This window comes from Somniosus microcephalus, chromosome 9 (genome assembly GCF_052327205.1).
Source record: "Somniosus microcephalus isolate GS21.2 chromosome 9, FLI_Smic_1.0, whole genome shotgun sequence".
In the NCBI taxonomy this organism is placed as follows: Eukaryota; Metazoa; Chordata; class Chondrichthyes; order Squaliformes; family Somniosidae; genus Somniosus; species Somniosus microcephalus.
In genome coordinates this window covers 115,390,723-115,418,126 of record NC_140995.1, presented here as the reverse complement: position 1 = coordinate 115,418,126, position 27,404 = coordinate 115,390,723, and the positions used below count along the sequence as shown (strand labels likewise).

The 27,404-nt window shown below is 44.3% G+C and overlaps 1 protein-coding gene across 1 annotated transcript in view; it reads right to left on the bottom strand.

The window, feature by feature from the left end:
* mmut (methylmalonyl CoA mutase) overlaps positions 1–26,139 on the bottom strand; it is a 58,979-nt gene extending 32,840 nt beyond the window's left edge. The window contains exons 1-5 of the mRNA XM_085997039.1: positions 25,688–26,139; positions 14,124–14,491; positions 12,012–12,169; positions 9,219–9,390; positions 1,718–1,966 (exon numbers count right to left, since the gene is read on the bottom strand). Of these exons, the coding sequence (XP_085853165.1) occupies positions 1,718–1,966; positions 9,219–9,390; positions 12,012–12,169; positions 14,124–14,491; positions 25,688–26,057 (1,317 nt within the window). The 5' untranslated portion in view covers positions 26,058–26,139. The remainder of the gene's footprint in view (positions 1–1,717; positions 1,967–9,218; positions 9,391–12,011; positions 12,170–14,123; positions 14,492–25,687) is intronic.
* Positions 26,140–27,404: the final 1,265 nt, after the last annotated feature.

Genomic DNA, 27,404 nt, shown 5'->3' with positions numbered 1-27,404 from the left:
CCATTACGGTCAGCTTTGTTGCAAGTATTTTACTTATAGAATTTTTATTTAATATAACCTGCACAGAGCATTAAGTCTAACTGGACAAATTACTTTCAATCTTATGAACCAATAGATGAAGTTTACTGTAACCACAAATACTCAAGAATCCAAAACTGTGGAGACATTTAACAATTACAAGGTATTGGGTATCTGGTTAGCCCAGGTAAGTGAAGACAATATTGAAACAGATGCCTTCTCCTTTATTCTGAGTTATCAATCAAAAGAATGAATGGCAGGAAGGGTGAAATGATCAGGGACTGGAAAAGTTAGAATCAGCCACTGAAATAAGGTACTTATTACTAACATACGTGGCCCTTGATTTATCTGAGGGGGACAAGGATAATGGGGTTGTATACTGTTTTTCAGATTACAGTAGTTGGAAAGGAATATACACACATAGACTACTAAGCTATTGGGAGGGGAAGTTTAAACCAGCGTGATAGTACATGTTAAGGCAACTGATCTAATGAGCAGATTTGAGGAATTTATAGGCCTGTTATGTCTCCTTTAGAGCAGTGCAAGATGCCAGCCATGGCTCAATGGTAGCACTCTCGCCTGAGTCAGAAGGTTGTGGGTTCAAGTCGCACTCCAAAGGCTGGAGAACAAAATCTAGGCTGACACTCCAATGCAGTACTGAGGGAGTGGTGCACTGTCAGAGGTGCTGTTTTTCAGATGCGACGTTAAACCGAGGCCCTATCTGCCTTCTCAGGTGGCCGTAAAAGATCTGATTAGGAAGTCAGACGGAGAATAAGTTTAGTACTGACTATTTTCATAGAAATTTCTAGTCGAAAAAGTGTAGTTCGCCTGCTAACAAGGATAGTGTGGCGTAATTTATTATTTTCTGTTAGAAAGAACATTGCAAATCAGATCAAAATTAATTGTAAATGTTCTATGTGTTCACAAATTAAACATAAAATAAATTAGCCGGTTGGTTTATATTTGGCCTTATCTCACTAGTGTGCAACAATCTGTGTTCTGGAAGATGGGAGAAATGCACATGATGGGGGGGAAGTATGAGATTATAGTATCCAGTTCGCATCACAAGAGGTTTCATGGTTACAGCCCTGGGACCTGCTACTGCATGACTAGATATTGGGCAGTAAAAGTAAACGGCCGTTCAGAAAGGATGAACGGCTCATTTACAGGAGAAACCAGTGATGTTGAACGAGAGAGGATATTTTGTGCAGATCTGAAATTTTGTATCGCAAGGGTTAAGGGAAAAATGTTGGAGAATTGGGATTAAAAAGAGCTGCTATGTCTAAGAAAATGCCTTGGTCCCAAATGCAGCATAGGTCATCAGAGTAACAAAAAAAGGCAAGTATTTAAAACTAAATAAGTTAAAAGCCATACTTTTATAGAAAGCTAAACCATCCCCAAAAGTAACAAAATCCAAAATTTGGTTTAGAGACACAAATCCAAACCGGAAATGGGTGGGGTAGAGGCAGGATCAGGTCGGGAACCCCATTTTTAACAATTTAACTGCCCCCACACTCCAAACCCACTTTTTTTTTTTTCGGGGAAAATTCTAGCCATTCTTTCAGTGGTCTATATCTCTAGTTATCATCCTATAAGGTAACATTTATTTTTTTCAACAACATACTGCATTAAATTGCACCATTTAATTTACCATTACCAATACAATGTTTGTGAACATATAGTGCCTAGACATACTGACCTTTAAAGCAGCATCATACACCTCATTAGTTAGAGACTCCATCATAAATGAACCCGCCCAAGGATCTGCCACATTTGGGATGCCAGATTCCTCCTGGATGATGATCTGAGTATTCCTGGCAATCCGGGAGCTTTGTAATGTGGGTAGACTTAATGCCTCATCAAAGGAATTAGTATGCAGTGACTGAGTTCCTCCAAAAACAGCTGCCATTGCCTCAATTACTGTGCGAACAATGTTGTTATGTGGATCCTGAAATGGAAACATTACATTAGCATACGAACAAAATAAACATTTTAAAAATGTTAATTTAAGGATAATTCACAGAAACTATTTTAGACAAACACACTCTGGACAAAAGAACTTTTAGGAGATATTTGGATTCTAACTTGACAATATTTGTATTCTCGTGTCCCCTAAAAATAAGGAAAATAAAAATAAGTTCCATAATTAGAATGTACAATTCACTACCTCTAATGCAGGAGAATGGAATATATCTGGGTGAGATTCTATTTGAACAAGGAATTTAAAGGTCTGTCTCAGCAATGAGAAATGAGGGCCCTTATGTCAAACACTCTCCTATCATGCACATGACTGAGAATAATCAATTCCAATCCCATCTCAGGTGAAGTTGTGATGTCAACTTTTGTACTTAATAACATATCAACTCCCTCTGACCATGGTAAATAGCTCCCTTTTTCAGTAATATTCCTCTTATCTGAGAATTTAGCAACAAATATTCCAGCACCTGCCAAGACAGCTGATATAAAGACATAAGATAAAAAGGGAGCAGACAATTGATAAAGTAATCAAACTTAAGAGGGGAAAAAACATCTGGTCTGGATGGAATGCATCCATTCATATTAGAAGTTAGGGAAGAGATATCAAAAGCGCACTTACATACATATAAAAAACAATTCATTAGAAAAGGAAATAGTGCCAGAGGATTGATGGACAGCTAATGCTATTCCTATATTTAAAAAAGGGAGATACAACATTTTTTGAATATTAAGAGAATCAAGGGATATGGGGATAGTTCAGGAAAGTGGAGATGAGGTAGAAGGTCAGCCATGAACTTATTGAATGGCAGAGCAGGTTCGAAGGGCCAAATGGCCTACTCCTATTTCTTATATTCTTATTAAAAAGTCCAGGGAACTATAGACCAGTTGGATTAACGTTGGTGGTTTGAAAGATAATGGAATCTTTACTAAAAAATGTAATAGAAAAACATCTAGAAACCATGAATATAAGAGTAGTCAGCACGAATTTCAAAAGGGAAAGTCATGCTTGACCAACCTTAATGAATTCTTTGAAGTAACAAAGAGTAGACAAGGGTAATGCAGTAGATGTAATAGGTTTGGATTTTCAAAAGGCCTTCAATAAATGTGCCACATAGTAGACTCATTACTAAGGTCAGAGCATGTGGAGTCAGGGGATAGGTAGCAGAATGGATGGCAAGTTGGCTACAAAACAGAAAACAGTAGAGGGAAAGGGCAGCTCCTCAGACTGGCAAAATATGAGAAGTGGTGTTCCACAGGGATCGGTGCTGGGACCACGGTTAACAATTTACATTCATGATTTGGAGTCAGGAATCGGAAGTACAATTTCTAAATTTGTGGACGACACCAAATTGGGGGGAGGGGGTAGTTATTACAAAGGAAGAATGTGACAATATACAGGAAGACATCAATAAACTTGCAGAATGGGTGTGTAATTGGCAAATGAACTTCAATATAGATATGTATAAACAGCCCTATTTCCCTCCCTCCCCATGAGGTTTTTCATTTTACCCACACATAGCCCTGAACTGATCATTTTGTATGTAATGCAGAAAAGTAAAAACTGCAAAAAAGTGTAACATTTCTGTGAGATTGCAGTTATTATTTGGTTGTAAAAGAACTTTATATAAAAGACAGTCTGTTGCAGCTCCCAAACCCGCGACCTCTACCACCTAGAAGGACAAGGGCAGCAGATGCATGGGAACACCACCACCTCCAAGTCACACACCATCCTGACTTGGAAATATATTGCCGTTCCATCATCGTCAGTGGGTCAAAATCCTGGAACTCCCTATCGAACAGCACTGAGGGAGTACCTTCACCATACGGACTGCAGCGGTTCAAGTAGACAGCTCACGACTACCTTCTCAAGGGCAATTAGGGATGGGCAATAAATGCTGGCTTCGTCAGCAACGCCCACATCCCACAAATGAATGAATAAAAAAGTGAGGTGGTGCATTTTGTAGGAAGAATAAGGAGGGCACATACTGCTTGGATAATAAGGAGTCCAAATGGGGTCGAGGAACAAAGAGATTTAGGGTACTGATACACAAATCACAAAGTAGCAACACAGGTTAATAATGCCATACAAAAGCAAATAAAGCACTGGGATTCGTTTCTAGAGGGATAGAATTGAAAAGCAGGGAAGTTATGCTAAACTTGTAAAGAACCATGCGCCACCACATGAACACGCTCGACGTCTCTCTTCAGCAGCACCGATGCACTCTTTCTCAAAGCTGTCCGGATCCACAGTTCCATTTCATCCTTCGACTCATCCGGTGCTTCAACAAAAAACTTTTTTTATTCCTTTCTGATGTCAAGGATCGCAAGCTTCATAAACTCTTGGATAGCAAAGCCCCTCCGGAACCTTCTTCCCCTTCACTTTCTTTTGATCCCATCCCTTCTTCCAATCTCACCCCCTGCTGTGTTTTCACTATTCCCTCTGACCCCGAATGATCAGTCCTCAGCAAAGGCCTGAGCTTCATCCCCTTACGCCCCCATCTTAATGAATTTTGAGCTCGGCACGATGCTGAGCTCTTTTTCCGTCACCTTCGTTTCCATGCCCACTTCTTTGGCCACGAGTCTCTCTTCCCCCCCCCCCCCCCCACCCGCATGGCTAACCCTTTCTCCCGCTTTCAGAATTCTCGTTCTACCTAGACCCCTCCCTCTGGCCTCTTACCCTCTCTCGATCTTTTTATTGCTAACTGCCAGTGTGACATCGGCCGTCTCAATTTCTCTGCTCCCCTCTCTTACCCCAACCTACCTCCCTCTGAACTTGCAGCACTCCGTTCTCTCCGATCCAACCCTAACAATCATTAAACCTGCTGACAAGGGTGGTGCTGTTGTTGTTTGGCGAACCAACCTCTACCGTGCGGAGGGTGAACGCCAACTCTCCGACACCTCCTCCTACCTCCCCCTGGACCATGACCCCACCAAACACCAAGCCATTGTTTCCAAGACCGTCACTGACCTCATCTCCTCTGGAGATCTTCCCTCCGTGGCCTCCAACCCCGCACAGCCCGCTTCTACATCCCTCTCAAGATCCATAAACAGGACTGCCCTGGTAGACCCATCGTTTTAGCCCGTTCTTGCCCCACGGAACTTATCCCTTCCTATCTCGCCTATTTTTTCTCCCCTTGTCCAGTCTCTACCCACCTACATTCGCGACTTTTCCGACACCCTCCGCCACTTTAACAGTTTCAAGGCCCCAACCGTCTCCTTTTCACTATGGACGTCCAATCTCGCTACACCTCCATCCCCCACCAGGATGCCCTGAGGGCGCTCTGCTTCTTCCTTGAACAGAGGCCCAACCAGTCCCCATCCACCACCACCCTCCTCCGCCTGACTGAACTTGTTCTCACACTGAACAACTTCTCCTCTGACTCCACTCACTTCCTCCAAATTAAAGGTGTTGCTATGGGAACCGACATGGGCCCTAGCTATGCCTGCCTTTTCATGGGATGTGTGGAACATTCTTTGTTCCAGTCCTACTCAGGTCCCCTCCCTCATCTCTTTTTCCGGTACATTGATGACTGTATCGGTGCCATTTCCTGCTCTTGCCCTGAACTAGAAAATTTTATTCACTTTACTTCCAATTTCCACCCTTCCCTCACCTTCACATGGTCCATCTCCAATGCTTCCCTTCCCTTCCTTGACTTTTCCGTCTCCAATTCTGACGATAGGCTATCAACAAACATCCACTACAAGCACACTGACTCCCACAGCTACCTGGACTACAATTCCTTCCACCCTGCTTCCTGTAAGGACTCTATTCCATTCTCCCAGTTTCTCGGACTCCGCCGCATCTGTTCTGATGATGCCACCTTCCATACCAGTGCTTCCGATATGTTTTGCTTTTTCCTCAACCGAGGATTCCCCTCTACCGTGGTTGACACGGCCCTTGACCATGTCCGTTCCATTTCCCGCACTTCTGCTCTCACTCCTTCCCCCCAGAACCATGATAGGTATCCCCTTGTCCTCACCTTTCACCCCGCCAGCCTCCACATTCAACGGATCATCCTCCGCCATTTCCGCCACCTCCAACGTGGTCCCACCACCAAACGCATCTTTTCCTCAACTCCCCTTTCAGCATTCCGAAGGGACCGCTCCCTCCGCGACACCCTGGTCCACTCCTCTATCACCCCCAACACCCCTTCCCCTGGCACCTTCCTGTGCAAGCGCAGGAGATGCAACACCTGCCCTTTTACCTCCTCCCTTCCCACTGTCCAGGGCCCCAAACACCCCTTTCCAGGTGAAACAGCGATTTACTTGTATTTCTTGCAATTTAGTATACTGTATTCGCTGCTCACGATGCGGTCTCCTCTACATTAGGGAGACCAAACGCAGATTGGGCGGCCGCTTTGTAGAACATCTCTGTTCAGTCCACAAGGGTGACCCCGAGCTTCCGGTCGCCTGTCATTTCAATTCACCGCTCCATTCTTACTCAGACCTCACCATCCGCGGCCTCTTGCACTGTTCCAAAGAAGCTCAACGTAAGCTCGAGGAACAGCACCTCATCTTTCGATTAGGCACTTTACAGCCTTCTGGACTCAACACTGAGTTCAACAATTTCAGACTAGAACCCCTGTCCCCACTTTTCAGGCGGCTGTTGATGATGCTGCCATCCCCATTTGCAACATTTAATCTCTCCTGCATCCTACCCTAGCACAGACTGTTCCTTCAGTTCCTTCCTCCCCGCCCCCTTTCCCTGCCTCAAACCTGTTACATCTCTAACCCTTTTCCAGTTGATGAAGGATCCCAGACCTGAAATGTTAATTCTGTTTCTCTCTCCATGGATGCTGCCTGGCCTGCTGAGTGCTTCCAGCATTTTCTGTTGTTATTTCAGATTTCCAGCATCTGCAGTATTTTGCCATTGTAAAGAACGTTGTCTGATAGTCTCATGATTTGAGACGGTGAGGTGGCAATATGGTATTACTGTATATATGCTTTTACATGGTTGCTGTTGTTGTTGTAAAAGTTGTTAAAAAGGGGACAACACCTGGCAAAATTTAACTGGAACTTACTGCGGGACATCACTTTCACATTTTTTTCCGGCTTTAAACAATTCCCTGAATTTTTGTTTTTAATTCATTTTTGTTTCACCAGGGGCCTAAAACTTGTTTGCTTTAGCCTCCTTCCAGCAGCCATTGTACATGTGCTGCGCCTCCACCTATGTGGTTCCAAAGTGCGGCCGCCGCTCAGTCCCTGGGAACGGATTACATACATCTGGACCACAGCCCTCTCTGTCCCCCTCTCTCCAACCCCCCGCAAAGTCTCTCTCGCTCGTCTCCCCCATAGTCTGTCTGTCTCTCTCTCTCTCTCTCTCTCTTCTCCCCCAGTCTGTCTCACTTACCCAGTCTCAGTTTCTCTCTTACCCCTAGACTCTCTCCCCCCCGCCCCGCCCCAGTCTCACTCACTCCCCCAGTCTCAGTCTCTCTCCCCCCCCCCCCCCCAAAAGTCGGTCGCTCTCTCTCTCTCTCCTCCCCCCCCCCCCCCCCCCCCCGTCGCCGTCTCTCTCTCTCGCCGTCGGGCTCCCCCCGCGTGCGTCTGTCGGGCTCCCCCCCGCTCCCCCCGCGTGCGTGCGTCGGTCGGTCGGTCCCCCCGCGTGCGTGCCACCCCCACGTGCGTGCCTCCCCCGCGTGCGTCTGCCCGTCTCCCCCGCCCCCCGCGTGCATCTGCCCGTCTCCCCCGCCCCCGTCTGCCCGTCTCCCCCGCCCCCGCGTGCGTCTGCCCGTCTCCCCCGCCCCCGCGTGCGTCTGCCCGTCTCCCCCGCCCCCCGCGCGCGTCTGCCCGTCGCCCCCGCGTGCGTCTGCCCGTCTCCCCCGCCCCCGCGTGCGTCTGCCCGTCTCCCCCCCCACCCCCGTGTGCGTGCGTGTCTGTCTGTCCCCCCCCCCCCCCCCCCCCACCCAAAGTGTGCGTCTGTCTGTCCCCACCCCCCGTGTGCGCCTGTCTTTATGTCCGCCCCTCGTGTCTGTCTGCCCCCCCGCCCCGTTTCTGTCTCTCTGTTCGTGTCCGGTACAAGCTGCTCGTCACGGTCGTATGTTTTTGCTGTATTACTAGTGTGCTATATTCCGTCCTAAACTGTGATTAAACACAATATACCCACCATATTGGTTTACCAGAGATACGTGAATCTCTACAGTGCTACCATAAGGAGTAATTGAGGCAAATGGCATAGATTCATTTAAGAGGAAGTTAGATAAGGCCATGAGGGAGAAACAAATAGAAGGATATGCTGAAAGGGTGGGATAAAGAGGGGTGGGAGGAGGCTCGTGTGTAGCATAAAACGCTGGCACAGACCAGGTGGGCTGACTGTGCTGTAGACTTGATGTAACTCGATTTGGGTTCTGGAAAAGCTGATGCCTGGCCGTGCAGGTAGTACAGAATGTGCTTTCCCTGGTGCTCATTGAAGTGGTAGTCTGAGGACCACTTGGGATCTACCCCACACCAGATTTTAGCTGTTTTGATTCTGTGGTCCTGCACATTGTTTACTCTCAAACACTAATTTCCTCAACTAATACTTTAACAGTTTTAGCTAAGGGTACATTTGAACTACATCAATGTAAAAAAATGGACTACAAATCTAATTATAGACATTTCTAAGAAAATACAATTGTCTCTACACAGGGCACAATGGTCAAGCTTACAAATGGGATAAAAGCATCTCTCAAATGTATATATTAGAAGGGATATAAAAGCATATTTTTCAATATGACGCTAAGCACAAATTCAGGCATAGAAGATTTCAGCATGTATGGGAGTAACAAGTAGATAAGGTACAAGTGTATACAAAGTTAGGTAACGCAGACATTTTAAGAAAGGAAAGTGGCCATTTGACTTCCTGCTCCCCACCACAACTTTAAATATTTTTTTTAAAAAGTTGATCTCAACCCTACCTTCCCTCAGGAACATCTTGAATCCATTTGTAGTTTCTTTCAATGGCATTCCCTATCTGCAACAGACTGTCTTTTATGTAAAGATCTTTTACAACCAAATAATAACTGCATGCAACCGCACAGAAATTTTATACTTTTTTGCACTTTTTACTTTCCTACATTACATACAAAATGACCAGTTCAAGGATATGTGGGTAAAAGAACAAATCTCCATGAGAAGGGAAATAGGGCTGTTTATATTTTATTTGTTAGAAGTAATTATTAAATGTCTTGTCTCAACATACTGTTTTGGTACTTGCAATACCAGATTTCTATTAAAGATACACTAACCTGTTCAGTGAGGGACCAACCAGAGGTCTGACAATGAGCTCGCAGCAGCAAAGATTTCACATTTTTAGCATTAAATTTCTCTTTTATTAAATGAGCCCAGAGCCGTCTAGCTGCTCTCAGCTTCGCTATTTCCATGTAAAAGTTCATACTGATTCCCCAAAAGAAAGAAAGTCTGTAATATAAAAGGTGACAAATTATATCAATATAATTTGTAGTGTTTGGGAGAAACATAAGATTAGCAACTAATGCATGGTATGCATATTCAGAATTTAAAATAATTCTATACCTTCAAATTTCCCTCTAATATTGCAATTACTTCCCAATACTACCAATTATTTTTTCTGTTGGATATACCGTTGTAAGTTGAACGGACTAGCTAATTGTCTAATACTGCTTCAATTATCAATATAATTTGCAGAGTTTGGGAGAAACATAAAATTAGCAACTAATGCATGGTATGCATATTCAGAATTTAAAATATTTTTTCAAGTAAGGAAATGTAATTTGCCAGAATTTTAAACATGGTGATTTTTCAAGAAGATTCAATTAGAACTAGACTTGCTAATGTGAATACTCAGAGGAAAACTGGTGACTCAAGTTAACAAGTTGATTCACTTATGCTTTTATTACATTGCAATTAATACAGTATCACTAACAATTGAGCAATATGTGTTGGGAATGCAGCACCTATTCACACTTTTATATAACATTGGGTAGTAGAACTCCACTCTTGAAATGGAGTACTGCTTTACATCTTCTGTCAATAAGTTTTATATTGATCTGGTCAGCCGTGGCTCAGTGGGTAGCACTCTCGCCCACTCGAGAGACTTGAGCACAAAATCTAGGCTGACACTCCAGTGCAGTACTGAGGGAGTGTTGCACTGTCGGAGGTGCCGTCTTTCAGATGAGACGTTAAACTGAGGCCTCATCTGCCCTATCTGGTGGACGTAAAAGATCCTATGGCAGTATTTCGAAGAAAAGCAAGGGAGTTTTAGAAACATAGAAAAATAGGAGCAGGAGTAGGCCATTCGGCCCTTCGAGCCTGCTCCACCATTCAACACGATCATGGCAGATCCTCTATCTCATCATATTCCCACTCTCTCCCCATACCCCTTGATGCCTTTTGTGTCTAGTGTCCCAGCCAATACTTATTCCTCAACTAACATCACTAAAACAGATTATCTGGTCATTATCTCTACTGTTTGTGGGACTTTGCTGTGAGCAAGTTGGCTGCCACACTTCCTACAAGAGTGACTAAAAACCTAAAATGTACTTCATTGCCTGTAATGCACTTTGCGATGTCCTGAGGTTGTGAAAGGCACTGTATAAGTGCAAGTTCTTTTTTTATTGGCAGATAATAGAAAGGTAATTTCTTATATGAAACTTTTTTTTTAATACAAAAATTATACATTACTGTGGGCAGAGGCTGAGAGCATCATAATGCACATTTGAAGACAATGTAACAAAAATCTCATTACAAAGGTACAGCTGAACAGCATTATTAGAGAAGTGGAGGCAGGGCCCAGATATTTTATATGATGCAAGAGAGGGGGTGAAGAACATCTTAAGAAGTTCAGTACAAGACAGAATTCTATTGGATCCAAGAAGCCAAAGGGCTCTGCATTTTAGTCGACCATGATAATTTAGTTCACCATACAACTACACAGCTATGTGTTAATGTGCTGGTCACTACAGAAAGCACATGCATGAAGATTCAATCCCATTAACTAGATCTGTGGAAATATAAAAGATGGAACTGTCTCATCTCCATTACTATTTGTTTCAACTATATGGCTTGAAATATTTTAATCTAATGTCATTTTTACAAAGGCAGAGATATACTGCATATGTTGCATCATTATGAAGCAGTGTTAACACTGCGCTGACGCAAAATGTTCACTATAAATGCAGCCAAACTGGCATTGAACAGAATATTTCGTTATCAATTATAAAACTACTTGATTCAAATTTAATTCAAATTAAAAAGGTTAGAAACAACCTGAAGTTTGCTGGGCCACCATTTAATATTACAGAACCAAGAGGGGAGTCTATTATTCACTAATTAAAATGCCAATTGCTGCATTAACATGCATTTAATTATACCTATGCAGTGTAAAATCAGAAGGTGCAGTAAAAATACATCCTAGAACATTGAATATTTGTAAATAAGGGAGAATTTAACTGTACACACAATTCTCTATCATCTTCTACAATAATCTGCTCCAATAATAGTACAGGAAACTTTGTGATATCCGGCACCGACGGGACCGAGCTGTTGCCGTTAGATCAAAACTGCCGGACATGTTGAAACATAGAGATTTTCAGCTCCGTGTGAATCAACAAACCCTGTTGCTTAGCAACAGCTTCAAAACAGTCAGCTGCAGCTTAAAAGCGTCTCTAGCTGAAGCTGTTGCTTAGCTACAGACCTTGCAGAGCCTGACTGGGGGAAAAAAAGCAACGAGAAGTAAAAATACTTATAGGAAACGGCTCCTGAATTTTGCCAGTAGATAGAGCTTTCTGGACTTTTAACCTCCGGATAAACCAAAGTTTCCTGTACTCCACACACTTCTCAACGGTTGGCATCTTTCTTCCATACGTTATGTAGATTATCTTATTTCCCTGTTAAAATAATTCTGAATTCAAAAGATAACCAAAATATCTTAATAAACACTATAGTGCATCAAGTAAATACATGATTTAAAGAAGGTCTGAGAAGGTCAGGATAGCAAGTGACTTTTGAATAGACAAGTTGTTTCTGTTTCACTATAAATGCAACAATGTTTTATTAATTACCGTGGTGCAAATTCATCAATGCTAAGTCCAACTTGGATACCAGTCCTGCAGTATTCTAAACCATTTGCTATAGTATAAGCTAGTTCCAAAACAGCACCAGCACCAGCTTCTTGGAGGTGGTACCCACTGATAGAAATCGAGTTAAATCGGGGCATGAGCTGTGGAGAAAGAAACCAGTTTTTAAAAAATAAAACCATTTAGCAACAGTGCTGCTGCTATAAAGATGCATTAAAGCAGAAGAAGAAAAAAAATGTCTTTTTCGACCGGGAGGAGGGGAGCTGAGCATGGCGGCCAGAGGCTGGACCGGAAGCGGGAGAAGCAGGCCTGGGCCGTCGGACCGTGGACGGTGAGGTGGAGGCCGCGGCGACCGGAGGATGTGTTCGGCGAGTCGGGCGGAGGAGCACAGCGCATCGGGACGCAGCAGCAGACTCGGCGACTCGCAGTCCGACTGGGAGGAGGGGAGCCGGGAATGGTGGCCAGAGGGTGAGCGGGAGAAGCAGGCCACCGCACGTGGAGCCGAGCCGGCAACAGTGGGGAGGACGGAGCGGCTGAGGGACATCGTGCTCCCACTGCCACTGGATGCCAAAGAATTGACTTTCTGAACACGGCGCTGTAAAAATAGCTGACGTGTCTCTGTGAGCTCCCACAGCTTTATTGTGGGAGTGATTGGGGAGTAAGCATTCCATTGTACTAGTTACATATGGCAAATAAAGAATCTTGAATATATGGAATTTGAACTTGAGGCTAAAATAAATATCTTATTCCATTTTATAGCAAAGAATTGTATTCAAGTCTACCTTGCCTATACACGAGATTCTTTCCTTCATCTATTTAAGCACTTGTTTCTTCTGTATCTTTCATGATCAAGCAGACAGCTAGGCTTACACCTTACAAGTCCTGTTCTTATTTATTTTCCTTGCTGAGAAGTAGTGCTTCCCCACTGCAGATTACTCAGTTGAGATAGAGAACAAGCTGCATAAGGAATATCTGAATTGTGTGAATACACTAAACCATCAGGACACCCCGATAAGTTTTTAAGAATTAACTTATTTGTGATTAACTTCTACACCAGTTGCAATTTTGTTACCGAATACCTTTCTCTGCTATTAAGAGTGTTACTCAGCATGTCTATCTATTTCAGTCGCTGAAAGACTAGCACAACTTTCAACAGATTAAAAAGCTGGTTTACCAAATATTTCTCTCTAACTTATATTTAGTATCTGTCTGATGAAGTGTGTTCTACCTGAAACGTTAACCTACCTATTCTTTATTCAGGTTACGGCAGACCTGCGTTTCCTGTTTTAATATTTTTTTTAATGTTTAATACCACTACTTTTCAATTTCTTGAAAAGAAAATGTTCATTTCAGTGACTCCTGTAAAAATCCACAACATGTTGAAGAGCACAAAACAAACTGGAAACCTGTCCTATACAATTATATAAAGCTCTGGTTAGATCCCATTTAATTCAGTTCTGAGCACCGCACCTCAGGAAGGATATATATTGGCCTTGAAGGGAGTGCAGCGCAGAGTCACCAGAATGATACCGGGGCTGAAAGGGTTAAATTATGAGGACAGGTTGCATAGACTGGGCTTGTATTCCCTCGAGTACAGAAGATTAAGGGGTGATCTAATTGAGGTGTTTAAGATGATTAAAGGAGTTGATAAGGTAGATAGAGCAAAACTATTTCCTCTGGTGGGGGAGTCCTCAACAAGGGGGCACAACCTTAAAATTAGAGCTAGGCCATTCAGGCGTGACGTCAGGAAACACTACTTCACAAAGGGTAGTGGAAATCTGGAACTCTTTCCCCAAAATGCTGTTGAGGTTAGGTCAGTTGGAAATTTTAAAACGGAGATTGATAAATTTTTGTTTGACAAGGATATTGAAGGTTACAGAACCAAGGTGGATAAATGGAGTTAAGATACAGATCAGCCATAATCTAATTGAATGGCGGAACAGCTTGAGGGGCCAAATGACCTACTCTTGTTCCTATGGCCAGTGTGTCTCAAGGGCTTTCCTTACGAATAAATTATTCTTAGAAAAGGTTAACCACATCTCTATGTAGCATCAATTGAATAAAACATTTTTGTTTAACCAACAAAAATATACTAACTTTAGCGGTATACTGGATTATATCAGCTACAATCTTCATGGAAGGTTCAGGAGGGAAAATGAAAGTGTTCCTGACCATGAATTCTTTCAGTATGTCATTCTGAATGGTGCCCGTTAACCTCTCTTCAGGAACACCTTGCTCTTGCCCAGTCACAATGAACATAGCCAGGATTGGCAGCACCGCACCATTCATTGTCATGGAAACAGACATCTTTTCCAAAGGAATTGCATCAAACAGCAACTTCATATCTTCAACACTGTCTATTGCAACCCCTGCCATGCCAACATCTCCACGAACACGGGGGTTGTCCGAATCATATCCCCTGTGAGTGGCAAGATCAAAAGCCACAGAAAGTCCCTGTTGACCAGCTTTAAAAGAATAAGTGAATTAGGATTGTCAGTCAGGATTGTCTATATTAAGATACACATTGAAACATACAAGACTACTTAGTTTAACTTCAAAAAGCACCATAATGTTATTGAGCTGTAATAAAAGCACCAATAAAAAACAGGACTTATAGCCGATAACATAATGTGCCAGATCTTGTAGCATGTGCCATTAGTTGGACTTTTCCCTGGAACCTTCTACTCGAATATAATTTGCACCGTAACTTGCTGCAAGTATGAGCTGATAACAGCATGGCGAGGGCAACAGGGCATTTGGGAACTGTGGCAAACAGTGTTTCTCCATAACAGTAGACGTAATGGCCTGGATTTTGCGGTCAGCGACGACGCTCACTACTGACCTCGAAGAAAGTAGCCCACAAACTTTTAGCGGGCTCTGTGGCATCGATTTCACCTTTTCAGACGTTAATTTCATTCTGGCGCCATCCATAGAGGATCTCTGGCGTATAGCAACAGTGATGTCATCAAGCAGGCTAAGCAACCAATCACATTGAAGAATTCTCACAGCGAGCAAACCAGGCAGTAAAAAGCAGCTATCATTCACTTTTTTATAATTTTGCAGAAAGTAAAAAAGAGATTGGGACATGGGATTAAGGTAGAAACTGAAATATCAAACTTTAACAAACAAAAATTAATTTTTATTAAAAAAATCTCTGGAATTTTTATCATGGAATGGAGAAAATTAGACTGCACAAATATAAAATAAAAACAGAAAATGCTGGAAATACTCAGCAGGTCAGGCAACATCTGTGGAGAGAGAAATAGAGTTAAAGTTTCAGGTCGATGACCTTTCGTCAGAACCCACAAATATCAAATTCATTTTTCAGGGCCAGAGAGGTTGTTCAGCAGTAATTACGACTTAGTACGCCGTTAAAAACTCAGTTACAGTTCATTCAACAAGGCTTAACTTTTCAAGGGCTTTTACAGTGAGAATAGTGCATAGAAAGTGGAAGTTCACGTCTATTCAGTGATTTCTAATTGATTTCAATCTGAGAGGACTGCAACAGCGCATCCTGTGACAGCAGCTTCAGGTTTTCCGCGTTTAACTGCGCATGTGCGGACTCCAGATGTTGCCGTCAGTTTTACAGACTTATTGCAACGAACACTGACAGTTTTGCTGTCATTACAACCACAAATTCTGGGCCTATATATTTAGATTTCCAAAAAGCCTTTGATAATCTACCGCATAGTAGACTTATGACTAAGGTCAGAACATGTGGAGTCAGGGGACAAGTAGCAGAATGGATAGCAAGCTGGCTACAAAACAGAAAACAGAGAGTATGGGTTAAAGGTAGTTACTCAGATTGACAAATGGTGGGAAGTGGTGTTCCCTTTGGTAGGAAGAATAAGGAGGCCATATATTCCTTGGAAAATAAAGTGTCTAAATGTGGAACTGGAACAGAGTGATCTGAGGGTACAGCTACACAAATCATTAAAAGTAGCGACATAGGTTAATAAGGCCATAAAAAAGCAAAGAACTGGGGTTCATTTCTAGAGGGATAGAATTGAAAAGCAGAGAAGTTATGTTAAACTTGTATAGAACCGTGGTTAGATCACACTTGGAGTATTGTGTACAGTCCTGGTCTCCATATTATAAACAGGACATAAGAGGCACTGGAGAAGGTGCAAAAAAGATTTACTATAATGATACCAGAACTGAGAGGTTACACCCATCAGGAAAGATTGAACAGGCTGGGACTCTTTTCTCTAGAAAAAAGGTGGAGAGGTGACCTGATATAGGTCTTTAAGATTATGAAAGGGTTTGATAGGGTAGACCTAGATAAGATGTTTCCACTTGTGGAGAGACAAAAACTAGGGGCCATAAATATAAGATAGTCACTAATAAATCCAATACGGAATTCAGGAGAAACTTCTTTACCTAGAGAGTAGTTAGAATTTGTAATGCGCTACCACATGGAACATCTGAGGCAAATAGCATAAATGCATTTAAAGGGAAGCTAGATAAGCACATGAGGGAGAGAGAAATAGAAGGATCTGTTGATGGGGTTAGATGAAGAAGGGTGGGAGGAGGCGCGTGTGCAGCATAAACACCAGCATGGACCTTTTGGGCCGAATGGCCTGTTTCTGTGCTGTAAATACTTAGTAATATTTTGCAACCAATAAGATTTAAGGATTGAGAAAGAAACAGAGGAACGACAGAGGACAATGAATTAGAGTCAAATCAGGTACAGAAACAGAAATAAAAAGAGTGGTAAAGAAAGACTGGATTGAGAGAGAGCGAGAGAGAGAAAAAGAGAAAGGAAAAGTAAGCAAAAAAGATATTTAACAGTTAAAATTTTTCCCTTTCAGGACCAGAGTTTGATTGGCACTACATTAACAATTATCACGTCGTTAAAAAGGTATTTATGTTGTTAAATTACAGCTATAACTTTCTGCAGTGACTTTAATGGGCATTTAATGTGCAAATCCAGCAAGTTCTTAAAAATAACAGAGGTTAAGGGCAAGATGCTGTTTTTGCGAAGCAAACGGTGAAGCGCATAAATCGAACAGCAAGTTCTGGAGATTTGCAACTCATGGCATATCTCTTAATAACCTGAATTTGTGCATTAATAATGGCGTGCATCATTAACACACCATTATTTTTCCAGCAAAATCTGGCCCATGTTCTGTACAGTTAGAAGTACCTAAATATAAAGTAGTCAAGCAGATAAGCTTTCAGTCAAGTGAGAATATAGATATCAGTATATTTAAAGAGGAACTGAATCTAAGCTTGCTTATTAGACATTGGTTCAATGCAGTTCTGTACCATAAAGAAACAGGCTGAATTTACTGAAGGATAGTTCAAACCTATTTATCCCAAATGCCCAAGAATGTACTTACTACATGTTTAATTAGGTCTTTCCACCATTCATATATGAAAATCTGTTGTTCTTTTCAAATAAAGCTAATGAATTAAAATACAATAACTGCTTTCAAAAGGTGTACTTTTTAAGGCACTTGCAACCTTTTTAAGAAGTTTGTTTTGCCGTAGAAAATAATCAGCATGCTAATACACTACACTGAATGGCAATAAGGCTGTAGTTGCATGTAAATTGTGTAAGCACGGCTGAATGCCAAGATGACTTCAAGCAAATGGTCATTAAAATCTCCATTATCTGCAGGGAACACTTGGGCAGCATACAGAACTACTTCCCAAATTTCTTGCTTTTGTTCTACTTTAAACATATTCTGGATAACCTGGGTTGTAGTATATTCATTGCATTCTCGTTTCTTGAACCCTTCTATCATATTCCTGCATCTCACTTTCTGCGTTAAAGCATCATTGAGAAATATTTAGATTCTCATTAATCTGCTCTGTTGTAAATATTTGTAGAGTTGCCACAAGGTCCAAAAAACAACCTTTAGTACTTCAAAAAGAAAGCTGCCTAAAAAGAATGAAAATATGACAAGCAAATGAAAATCAATTCAGCAACATCTAATCAAAGGTCATACTACTTAAACCAATTTGGAAGTCAGGACAAGCTTCATAATCTCTCTGGACAATGCAACACCAAGGAGCACAAATGCTGCAACCCAAAAAGAGACTTTTGGACCCCAAAAATAACTGGGAGGCAGGAAGGGAGCGGGAGCTAGATTTAGTGCTGGGAAAGCCGGAAGTACGGCTTTCCCCGGAGGTCCTGCTGAATTTGACAGCAGGACCTGATTAAAAATTTTTGCATGGGTTTCCCAGCTGCAGCCAGCCAGATTGAGAGGTTGGCTGGCTGTCGGGCAGGAAGGCAGCCGGGGAGTGCAGCAGAGGTGAGTCTGACATCTGGGGGACATCGACATTGGAGAGGGAGTTGCTGATTGGACATCGGGGGTCCGATTGCAGGGGGGAGTCCGACTGGGGGGAGGGAAGGAGGTAGGCTTGGTGGGCTGGGGGGCGAAAGCATTCTTGCTTTTCATGGCCCACAAGCAGTGTACAGCACTTACCTGATGGATCCGGTCCATCGCACCTCCCTTCAGCTGCTGGGTTTCCTCGAGGCCCGGGAAACCCGGCCTGCAGGCGTTAAAAGTAATACTCGTTAAATTGGAGCCACGCAGCTTCATTCAAATATTTTAGTGACGGACCCGTCTCCTAAGAGCAGGTTAGCCCACCCCGTCTCCGTTAAAACTGGAAGTGGGCACATTGGAGTCAGGTTCCAGTTTTTTGAATTTTTAACCTCCCCCTTGTCTCATTTACATTTTAGAAATTTTCCAGACAGCGGCTCAGAGCAAAATGTCCATTCCCAAACTTGTGTGCAGCAAACCGATACACATACTGTGTTTGCACAGGAGACAGATCATATAATAGTTGAGAATATACCCAAGAATAAGAAGTATTCTCCAAAATGAGCATTCTCCAAAAGTGGATAAAGAGGTCATTTTAAATGGGAATGAAAAAGAAAATCTACACAAAGTCTTCAGCTAAAAGGGAGAGAATGCTAGGAAAAGTACGGGAATTTGCTAAAAGACATTAAAGGGGATATTAGAAGCACTGAGAACTCTCGAGATGAGCAAAGCTAAAGGTGAATTTATGCACAAAGCTGTGCAGATTTTTCACACAGAGTACAGCATGAGTGGGGTAAGTTGACGCTAATAGGAGAGACACTTGGGAATGGTCATTGACCGGTCCTTGAAGTTTCAAACGCAGTGTCAGGCGGCTTCAGCTAAAGCAAATAATGTCCTTAGCTATACTGGCTGTACTATTCAGCTCGGACCATGATAATGTTAATGTAAGGCTTCAGCAAGACCTCATCTGGAGCATTGTGTACCTTTTTGGTTCCCACCCCAAAAAGTACATTATGGCTCTAGAAAAGGTAAAGAGAAGGGCAATGAGGATGGTGCCCATTGAGTTGTGAAGATAGACTTCATGCCTTGGGTTTGGAGAGGCTCTGATTCAGGCCTTTGAAGTTATTAAGGGCATTTGATAACATACAAGCGGACAGAGAGTTTGAGATGATGGGGTTGGGTCGAACTTGGGCCCACACATTTAAAATTTGAGAAACAGGGAGTGAGGATGGATGTGTGGAAGTTTTATTTTTCTTAGAGGCTGATCAACCTGTGGGAAAGTATGCTGAAGGTGGTAGTGAGGATTGACTCCTAGCAGTCCTTCAAGAAGGTATTAGACATATTTTTTGGAAAACTACAAGAGCACAGCAAAAAGGTAAGATTTTGGACAACAACCAACAGCTTGGGGGCCTCCTGGGGCTTGCTGTTAGCTTTTGAGGGATTGGAGAAGAGTTTTTCCAGTTTTCCTGAATTGACTATTTTTTTCTGGCTTCTCTCAGGAAGAATGGATATTAACTTGTTATCCAAGTTCTGTAATATATCCAGTATACAAGAACATAAGAAATAGGAGTAGTAGGCCATTCAGCCCTTCGAGCCTGCTCCACCATTCAATAAGATCGTGGCTGATCTTTGACCTCAACACTTTCCCACCCTATCCCCATATCCATTGATTCACTTAGTATCCAAAAATCTATCGATCTCTGTCTTGAATATACTCAACGACTGAGCCTCCACAGCCCTCTGGGGTACAGAATTCTAAAGATTCACAACCCTTTGAGTGAAGAAATTTCTCCTCATCTCAGTCCTAAATGGCCGACCCCTTATTCGGAGACTGTGACCCCTAGTTCTAGACTCACCAGCCAGGGAAAACACCCTCCCTGCATCTACCCTGTCAAGCCCCTTAAGAATTTTATGTTTCAATGGGATCACCTCTCATTCTTCTAAACTCGAGGGAGTATAGGTCTAGTCTACTCAATCTCTCCTCATAGGACAATCGACTCATCCCAGGAATCAAACTAGTGAACCTTTGTTGCACTCCCTCCAAGGCAAGTATATCCTTCCTTAGGTAAGACCAAAATTGTACACAGTACTCCAGGTGGTCTCACCAAGGCCCTATATAATTGCAGTAAGACTTCTTCACTCTTATACTCCAATCCCTTTGTAATAAAGGGCAACGTACAATCTTCTTTCCCAAGTGCTTGCTGTACCTGCACGTTAACTTTCTGTGATTCGTGTACAAGGACACCCAGGACCCTCTGAATAACAACATTTCCCAGTCTCTCACCTTTTAAAAAATATTCTGATTTTCTATTTTTCCTACCAAAGTGATAACTTCACATTTCTCCACATTATATTCCATCTGCCACCTTATTGCCCACTCACTTAACCTGTCTATATCCCTTTGCAGCCGCATTGCATCCTCCTCGCAGCTTATTTTCCCACCTAGCTTTGTATCTTCAGCAAACATGGATACGTCACACTCGGTCCCCTCGATAACGGATGAACGGACAGCGCGCAACAATCGCCAGGCAGGTGTGTTCCCTCCCAGTTGGGGAAACACTTCAGCAGTCAAGGACATTCAGCCTCCGATCTTCGGGTAAGCATTCCCCAACGCGGCCTTTGAGACACACGACAACGCAAAATCGTAGAGCAGAAACTGATAGCCAAGTTCCGCACTCATGAGGACGGCCTCAACCGGGATCTTGGGTTCATGTCACGCTACATGTAACCCCACCTAACATAGGGTCACCCAGACTCGAGTCGTTGTTGGCTTGTTCTCTCTACACAGATGCAGCCGGACCTGCTGTGATTTCAGCAACAAAAAAAAAGTTTTTTTGTCTGTTTTTTGTTTTTCATACAGACCCCAGCATCTGCAACATTTGACCCCTTGTGATCCCACCTCATTGTTCTTTGATGTAATGTTTTCCTGACTGACCCGTTTGGACACCATTCACACCTTTGATTGCTGTGATTATCTCTCTGCCAAGGTGTGATAAATGGCAGTTAGAAAGATTACCTGTAATCATCTTGCATTATTCTCTGACTATATAAGCTGTGTCTTTATGCATCTCTCCACTTCACCTGATGAAGGAGCAGCACTCCGAAAGCTTGTGATTTCAAATAAAACTGTTGGACTATAACCTGGTGTTGTGTGACTTCTTACATTTGTCCACATCATAAATCATTGATATAGATTGTAAATAGCTGAGGCCCAAGCACTGATCCTTGCGGTACCCCACTAGTTACAGCCTGCCAACCCGAAAATGACCATTTATTCCTACCCTCTGTTTTCCTACAGAATGTTTGTCATTGTATCAGGACACGGTATTTAGGGGGACATCAGGCTCTCTATTAAGCCAATGGGTATATATTCTAGGGTGCTGAGGGAGATCAGAGAGGAAATTTGTAGGGAACTGGCTATCAGCATGGAAGAATCACTGGCTATCAGCATGGAAGAATCACTGAGTATTGGTTTTGTTTTATAGGACTAGACACAGGCAAATGCTAGTATTTATATTTAAAAGGGGAGACCAAAACAACTACAGGCTCATTAGCCCAACATCAATAATAAAATTAAACCTATTTTATTACAATAACTTAACTAGCATGGGTTGAGGAGTTCGCCAGACAAATTTCCTTGATGTTTGAGATTACAGATAGAGAGTGCCACTGTGATATTTAACATCTACCACCCACCCAAGTACCATAAAAACTTTATTACTGAGATATCTTCACTGTTCTCCTCCCACAGCTTCTGCACCGAACAACTTCTCATCCTCGGTGCTTTCAATCTCCATCGCAATTCATCATGCTCTCTCCTCTGAGTTCACTAGCCTCCTATCCTCCCTTAATCTCTCCCTCCATGTAAACTCCCCAACCCATATTCAAAGCCACCCCTTGACCTTGCCATCTCTCGTGGCCTCGTTATTCCCATCGTGTCAATTGCAGATAAGGCCATCTCTGACCATTTCCTCGTATCACTCTCCACCCACATCCCCCTTCCACCCACCTCCCTTCTGTGGCCGCCCCTGGAAAAAAATTCTCCCAACTCTCTTACAACTGCACTAATGAAATCCCAGCTGTCCAGCCTCTGGCCCGCCATTCACCATATTTCTGCACCTACCGATCTGCTCAACCACACGCCCACCACTATCTTTCATGCCTTAGTCCCTGCTAAAACAATTACTCTCTCACACCCTGGCCGTTCCCCCGATACGGCTCTCATCTTTGCTCCCTTAAGTCCAAGGGACGCAGACTCAAACGGATATGGTGGACAACTGGTTTAGCCATTCACCCCCAGGTCTGGCTGGACCACATAAAGCACTATCAGACCCTGCACTCGTCTGCCAAAATTGCTCACGATTCCAGAATCATTCTGGAATGCAAAGATAAAGCCTGGCTCCTATTCTCTACTGCTAACCATCTTCTTAAACCCCTCTCCCCTGTCTCCTCCAACCTCATCTCCGATAACAAGTGTGAGGAGCTCATGGACTTCTTTGTCTCCAAGATTGAGACCATCCTTTCAGCTGCCTATGCCACTTCCCTTCTTTCCCCTAACTCACTGGGCCAAGCTTCCTCTAAGGTTCCCCCCTGCTCTAGTCCTGAACTCACATCTTTCTCCAGTTTCTCTCCGATCTCCCTGCGCTCATCTTGTCTACGAGACCCACCTCTTGCTCCCTCGACCCTATTCTCACCAAACTGCTGACCACCCAACTTCCTTTTCTGGCTCCCATGTTAGCTGATATTGTTAACGGTTTTCGCTCTCCTCAGGTACTGTCCCCCTCTCCATCAAATCTGCTGCCATCAGCCCTCTCCTCAAAAAGCCAAACCTTGATCCCTCCATCCTTGCAAACTACCGCCCCATCTCTAACCTCCCTTTCCTCTCCAAAGTCCTTGAACGTGTTGTTGCCTCCCAAATCCGTGCCCATCGTTCCTGCAATTCCATGTTTGAATCCCTCCAATCAGGTTTCCGCCCAATCAGTACCGAAATGGCTCTCACAAAAGTCACAAATGACATCCTTTGTGACTGTGACAAAGGTAAACTATCCCTCCTCGTCCTTCTTGATTTGTCTGCAGCCTTTGACACGGTTGACCACTCCATCCTTCTCCAACGCTGCTCCACCGTCATCCAGCTGGCTGGGACTGCACTCGCCTGGTTCCATTCTTATCTATCTAATTGTAACCAGAAAATCACCTGCGGCTTCTCGTCCCGCTCCCGCATCGTTACCTCTGGTGTCTCCCAAGGATCTATCCTTGGCCTCCTCCTATTTCTCATCTACATGTTGCCCCTTGGCGACATCATCCAAAAACACAACGTCAGTTTCCACATGTACGCTGACGACACCCAGCTCTACCTCACTACCTCTTCTCTCGACCCCTCCATGGTGTCTAAATTGTCAGACTGCTTGTCCAACACACAGTTCTGGATGAGCAAATATTTTCTCCAATTAAATATTGGGAAGACTCCATCCCTCTCCCCAACATCTGTCCGAGACTGAACTACACTATTCGCAACCTTGGTGTCATATTTGACACTGAAATGAGCTTCTGACCACATATCCGCAGCATAAGAAAGACCGCCTATTTCCACCTCCGTAACATTGCCCGTCTCCACCCCTGCCTCAGCTCATCCGCTGCTGAAACCCTCATCCATGCCTTTGTTACCTCTAGAATTAACTATTCAAACGCACTCCAGGCTGGTCTCCTACATTTCACCCTAGGTAAACTTGAGGTCATCCAAAACTCGTCTGCCTGTGTCCTAACTTGCACCAAGTCCTGTTCGCCCATCACCTCTGTGCTCGCCTGTGCTCGTTTAAGCAGCGCCTCCATTTCAAAATTCTCATCCTTGTTCTCAAATCCCTCCATGGCCTCGCTCCTCCCTATCTCTGTAATTTCCTTCAGCCCCACAAACCCCCCCACCCCGCGAGATATCTGCACTCCTCTAATTCTGCCCTCTTGAACATCCCTGATTATAATCGCTCAACATTTGGTGGCCGTGCCTTCTGTTGCCTAGGCCCTAAGCTCCGGAATTCCCTGCCTAAACCTGTCCACCTCGCTACCTCTCTTTCCTCCTTTAAGACGCTCCTTAAAACCTACCTCTTTGACCAAGCTTTTGGTCATCTGCCCTAATTTATCCTTATATGGATCAGTGTCAAATTTTTTCGTCTTAAAATACTCCTTTACAGCGCCTTGGGATGTTTTACTACGTTAAAAGCGCTATATAAATACAAGCTGTTGTTGTTGATTGTCAGAAGCTCTAAAGGAAAGACCTAGTTAAACTAAAAGCCACAGGAATTTAGGGCGGAATGTGGACATGGTTTAAAAGAGAATAAACAGAGCACTTGAGATGTGTTATGTCAGACTGGGTGTAGTTGAAGTGTTGGGTAGAGTCCTACAGAGATCAGTATTGGGAGCACTATTGTTTCTAATCAAACGGGCATAATGGCTGAAAGCAACATAAGCAATGATGGGAGTGGAGGGAGACGCACAGTAGACAAGAGGCAGAAGAGAAGCGTAACTGCTACATAGTGCAAAAGACCATTGCAGAGCCGGGATGGGATGAAACCACAGAGGAGTTTTCAAATTAAGATAAGTAATCAATACACTGGGGAGTCAGATAGCCTGTGGAGTTTGTGCGAACTGTGGAATTCTAAATGAGTTTGAATTTTTGTTGGGCTGAACTTGGAAAGGGAATGAGGAGAGCATGGGAGAAATGAAGCTTTGAGTTGAACAAGATATGGAGGAGGGTATCAGCAACAGAATGTAGAGATAGATGAGGTTGATATTAGAAAGAAAGGTCAGGGGACACAAATGGAAGTTAGTGAAAAGATAAAACTTGGAGCATGTATAAAGAAATATATACTATTAATCAACCAAGCAAATTAATAGGGGCAAAAAAAAAAATAGGGCTCTTCAAAAGATTAAGCTACTAGAGGAATGTTCTGGATAGGTTTGAGAAAATACAGTTGGCCTAACTTTTCTAAATGTTTCTTTTGTGGCACATTCAGCGCAGCCCATGCGTGTGCAGATGATGTAACTGTGGGGCGATAATAAGAAAACTGCAAAGTGTTGGAACTGGAAACACAAGCACGGCAGGGCAATGTGCACTTGTAAAAAGACGGGTTAAAGTTTAGGTCTGCTGGAGGCTGAAGACCTGGACCTTGTGACAGCACGTTGGTCAGCCGCTGCCTGGTGCCCCGCACTCTCCGCGTGACGTCACACCGGGTAATCGAGGTCATCGCGTGACGTCACACACGGGAAATCAAGCTCATCGCGTGACGTCACACAGGTAATCAAGGTCATCGCGTGACGTCACACACGGGTCGTTGATGACATCCCAGTGTTTACACCGCGAACACCCCCCCGGCCGGCCGGCCCGCCCGAGCTGACCTTTGATGTTGTTCCGGTAAAAGCGGTTGCTCTCCTCCACCGTGCTGAAGCCCGCGTACTGCCGGATGGTCCAGGGCCTGTAGGTGTACATGGTCGGGTAGGGGCCGCGGGTGTAGGGCCACACGCCCGGCAGCTCCTCGGGCAGGTCCGCCGTGTCCCGCTTGGTATATACCGGTTTGATGGCGATGCCGTCCGGCGTTTCACGTATCAGATCCTCGGCCTTCTTCCCCTTCAGCTGCTTCTCGGCTATTGAGGCCCACTCCGGGTGCAAGACGTGTCCGTGCCGACCCCGGCGCTGTGCCACCTCGGTCGGGGCGCCCAAAGGCCGCAGCCTCAAAGAGTTACAAAACAGTCGCCGTGTCCGCAACATGTCGCCGGCACCGAGTGAGCGATTCCCGAGAAGCGGCGGCCTGCAGCAGAACGGTGACGCCCCGGGAATAGAGTGACAGCTCCACCGACCAATCGGAGCTTCCGCAGTGACACGTGTGGTCACAATGGAACTTACCACCAGCCAGTCGGCGCACAGAGGGGGCGGGAGTTTTGAATGTCATAGTGTCAGACCAATGGAGCTGGGAGGTCAGTTGGAGCATTTTATCTCCCACCATCCTGTTATCTTTCATTACAAGAACATAACGCTTTGCAAACGCAAGTAGCTTGTATCCCTTTTTCCTTTAGAGGCGCACAAATATGCATTTTAATCAGTCTGTTTAAACAGTCTGCCATTTGAAAGCCAAGGTCAGGCCATATCTCTCAACCCATATTGCACAGCACACGCCTCTCGTTGGGCAATCATGTCAGTGTTGAGTCTGTGTTTACAAGTGCAGTTATATTGAATAACAGGACACAGACTACAGAAGTAAGTAAACAGGTCTTTAGTGATTGAGGGTCCTATTTTTGTTTGAACCCAAAAAAAAACAATTGGACTGTAAATAAACAAAAGTTCAACTAAATCTTAACAAATCAAAATAAAATTTGGTTTTCCGAGTTGATGATGCACTCCAGTCCCCGCGGCGCCCACCGGTCGCGGAAATACTCAAGCGCACCGGCGGACACCGCGTGCTCCATCTCCAGGGCCACCCGGGCGCGAACATGGCCATGGAAGAGAGGCAGGCAATCCGGCTGGACGACCCCCTCGACCGCCCGCTGCCTGGACCAATTGATTGCTCTTTTAGCCAGGCCCAGGAGCAGGCCCACAAGGAGGTCCTCCAGCCTGTCCGCTCCCCTCTGCACCGGGTGACCGTAGATCAAGAGCGTGGGACTGAAGTGCAACCAAAAATCGAGGAGCAGCCCCTTCAAGTAGTGAAAGAGGGGCTGCAACCTCTCACACTCCATATAAACATGAAACACGGACTCCTCCAGGCCGCAAAAAATGCAGGCGGCCTGGGAGTCCGTGAACCTACTTAAAACCTGATTGCACGGGACCGCTCCGTGCAACACCCTCCAGGCCAAGTCCCCGATGCAACAAGGGAGGATTCCCGCGTAGAGAGCCCTCCATTGGGGAGCTCCGCCACCGCCAGTCGGCAAGGCACCACGCCAAGGCGTGTCCGGACGGTAGATGAAGATGGCAAAGTGGAGAGTGTGCAGGAGCAGCCCGTACAGGAAACCCCTCCGCGCGGAATGAAAAGGCACGGAGGGTATTTCCTCGAGACGGCTCAAGTTGTGAGGCGCCGGCTCCCGAGGGGAGTTTCGGGGCCGGGCGCCGATGAGGAATTCCGTC